Genomic DNA, 1,909 nt, shown 5'->3' with positions numbered 1-1,909 from the left:
TGAAAATAGATTTAATTCTAGATATTTGTTGATCTTATCCTATTCCATGATTTGATGATTCAGGTTCGCTATAGACAAAACATGCCTTTGGTATTGAGAGGCCTGACTTGTACTTTTCGTGGAGGAATGAAAACTGGGATTGTTGGTAGAACTGGCAGTGGGAAATCTACTCTAATACAAGCACTCTTCCGCATAATTGATCCAACCGTTGGCCGGATAGTTATTGATGGGATTGACATCGCCACAGTAGGACTTCACGATCTAAGATCAAGATTAAGCATAATTCCACAAGACCCAACGATGTTTGAGGGAACTGTTCGTAGCAACTTAGACCCACTGGAGGAGTACAAAGATGAAGAGATATGGAAGGTGATTTGTCTTCACTCATGGTTAGCTCTCAGTTGTTTATTCAGGTCTGCGAAACTGTTGATGATCTAATTCAATGCAAATGTTTTAGGCCTTGGATAGCTGTCAGCTTGGGGAGGAAGTGAGGAAGAAAGAACTAAAGCTCGACTCGGAGGGTAAAAGGCCTTCATAATTAGATATAATAGCTTATCATGCTTTTGGCTTAAGACTCCTTCACAATTGAGTTAAGCCTATATATTTGCTATCATCTCAATCTTTCCAGTGGCTGAAAATGGAGAAAATTGGAGCGTGGGGCAACGTCAGCTTGTTTGTTTGGGTAGGGTGATCCTGAAAAAAAGCAAGGTGTTGGTTCTCGATGAAGCAACAACTTCGGTCGATACTGCTACAGACAGTGTGATCCAGAGAACCCTGAGGCAGCAGTTTTCAGAGTCTACTGTGATCACTATCGCGCATAGGATAACATCTGTTCTCGATAGTGATATGGTTCTACTTCTCGATAATGGTCAGTAAGCTAACTATTCAGGTTCTTTCTTCTACTCAATTTACCTCATTCTTCATCTCAGATGCAATTTCTTCTCTTTAAAAAATGATAAATCCCAATCAGTCTCATGGACTCAATCCCTGTGGCCGGCCCGGTCCCACGGAAGTTTCCCACCGACCACCAGGGTAAATCGGGAAGCGCATACGGTGGTCAATCCAGATGCCTAGCATCCTTTGATTGCGTTCCTCATTTAGAGGAAAATTCCTGCAAATACGCCATAGCTGGGGATCAAACCGCAGGTCCCTTGGTTACCATCCGGATGTCCTACCGTTGCACCATTGCCCCGGAACTGCAATTTCTTCTCTTTAATCAGGAGTCATCGTGGAGCATGATTCACCGGCAAGATTGTTGGAAAACAAATCATCTTTATTTGCAAAACTCGTCGTGGACTATAGGATGAGATCTAGTTCAAGTTTTGACGATCTCACAGCTTGAAAAGTTCATGTATTCTCTTAAAGTTCTAGGCTTAATTTTTATCAACTTACTTTTATGTGATCGTACTGTGAGAACAAAGAATAATATAGTGTAATTTTTGTGTTCTACTGAAAAAAATAAAATGCATATTTAAGACTAGAAATTTGGTAGAAATTCTATTAAATTTTGGTTAAGCAGGGAAAAACATACAGAGTCTAAGAATAAAGACAAAGTAGAGATTCCAAGTTAGATTCTTCTCATTTTCGTTGGACTAAGAGATTTATAATTAGGCTCCATTTCTTTCATATAATAAAATTATTTTTAATAATAAATATAAATAATTATCTATATTTGAGGGAGGGAAAAAGAAAAGAATGGAAATAAGGCATTTTACTTATTTTAATTCACTGGTGCACTACCACATTAAAGTCTACATACTAAAAAAATTAAGAAAATTAAAATCTAATTAGAATTTATTATTTTTATCTATTTATATTTTCATGATTTACAAAATGTAAACCTTTAGAAAATATTGAACGGTTGGCATATTTAAATGACATGACATATAATAACTTGTATAAAGACAAA

At 37.1% G+C, this 1,909-nt stretch overlaps 1 protein-coding gene across 1 annotated transcript; it reads left to right on the top strand.

The window, feature by feature from the left end:
• Positions 1-9: 9 nt before the first annotated feature.
• On the top strand, positions 10-943 carry LOC141818498 (ABC transporter C family member 7-like). The gene is made up of 3 exons (XM_074705978.1): positions 10-369; positions 458-521; positions 629-943. The coding sequence occupies exons 1-3, from the start codon at positions 55-57 to the stop codon at positions 874-876; spliced, it is 627 nt and encodes a 208-aa protein (XP_074562079.1). The 5' UTR covers positions 10-54; the 3' UTR covers positions 877-943.
• The last annotated feature ends 966 nt before the right edge of the window (positions 944-1,909 follow it).

The sequence above is a fragment of the Curcuma longa genome, unplaced genomic scaffold (assembly GCF_044706935.1).
Source record: "Curcuma longa cultivar G26 ecotype Majalengka, Jawa Barat unplaced genomic scaffold, ITB_CL_G26_1.1 contig_25074, whole genome shotgun sequence".
In the NCBI taxonomy this organism is placed as follows: Eukaryota; Viridiplantae; Streptophyta; class Magnoliopsida; order Zingiberales; family Zingiberaceae; genus Curcuma; species Curcuma longa.
Note: the sequence above shows the minus strand (reverse complement) of the source record. Positions and strands in the feature narration are given on the sequence as shown.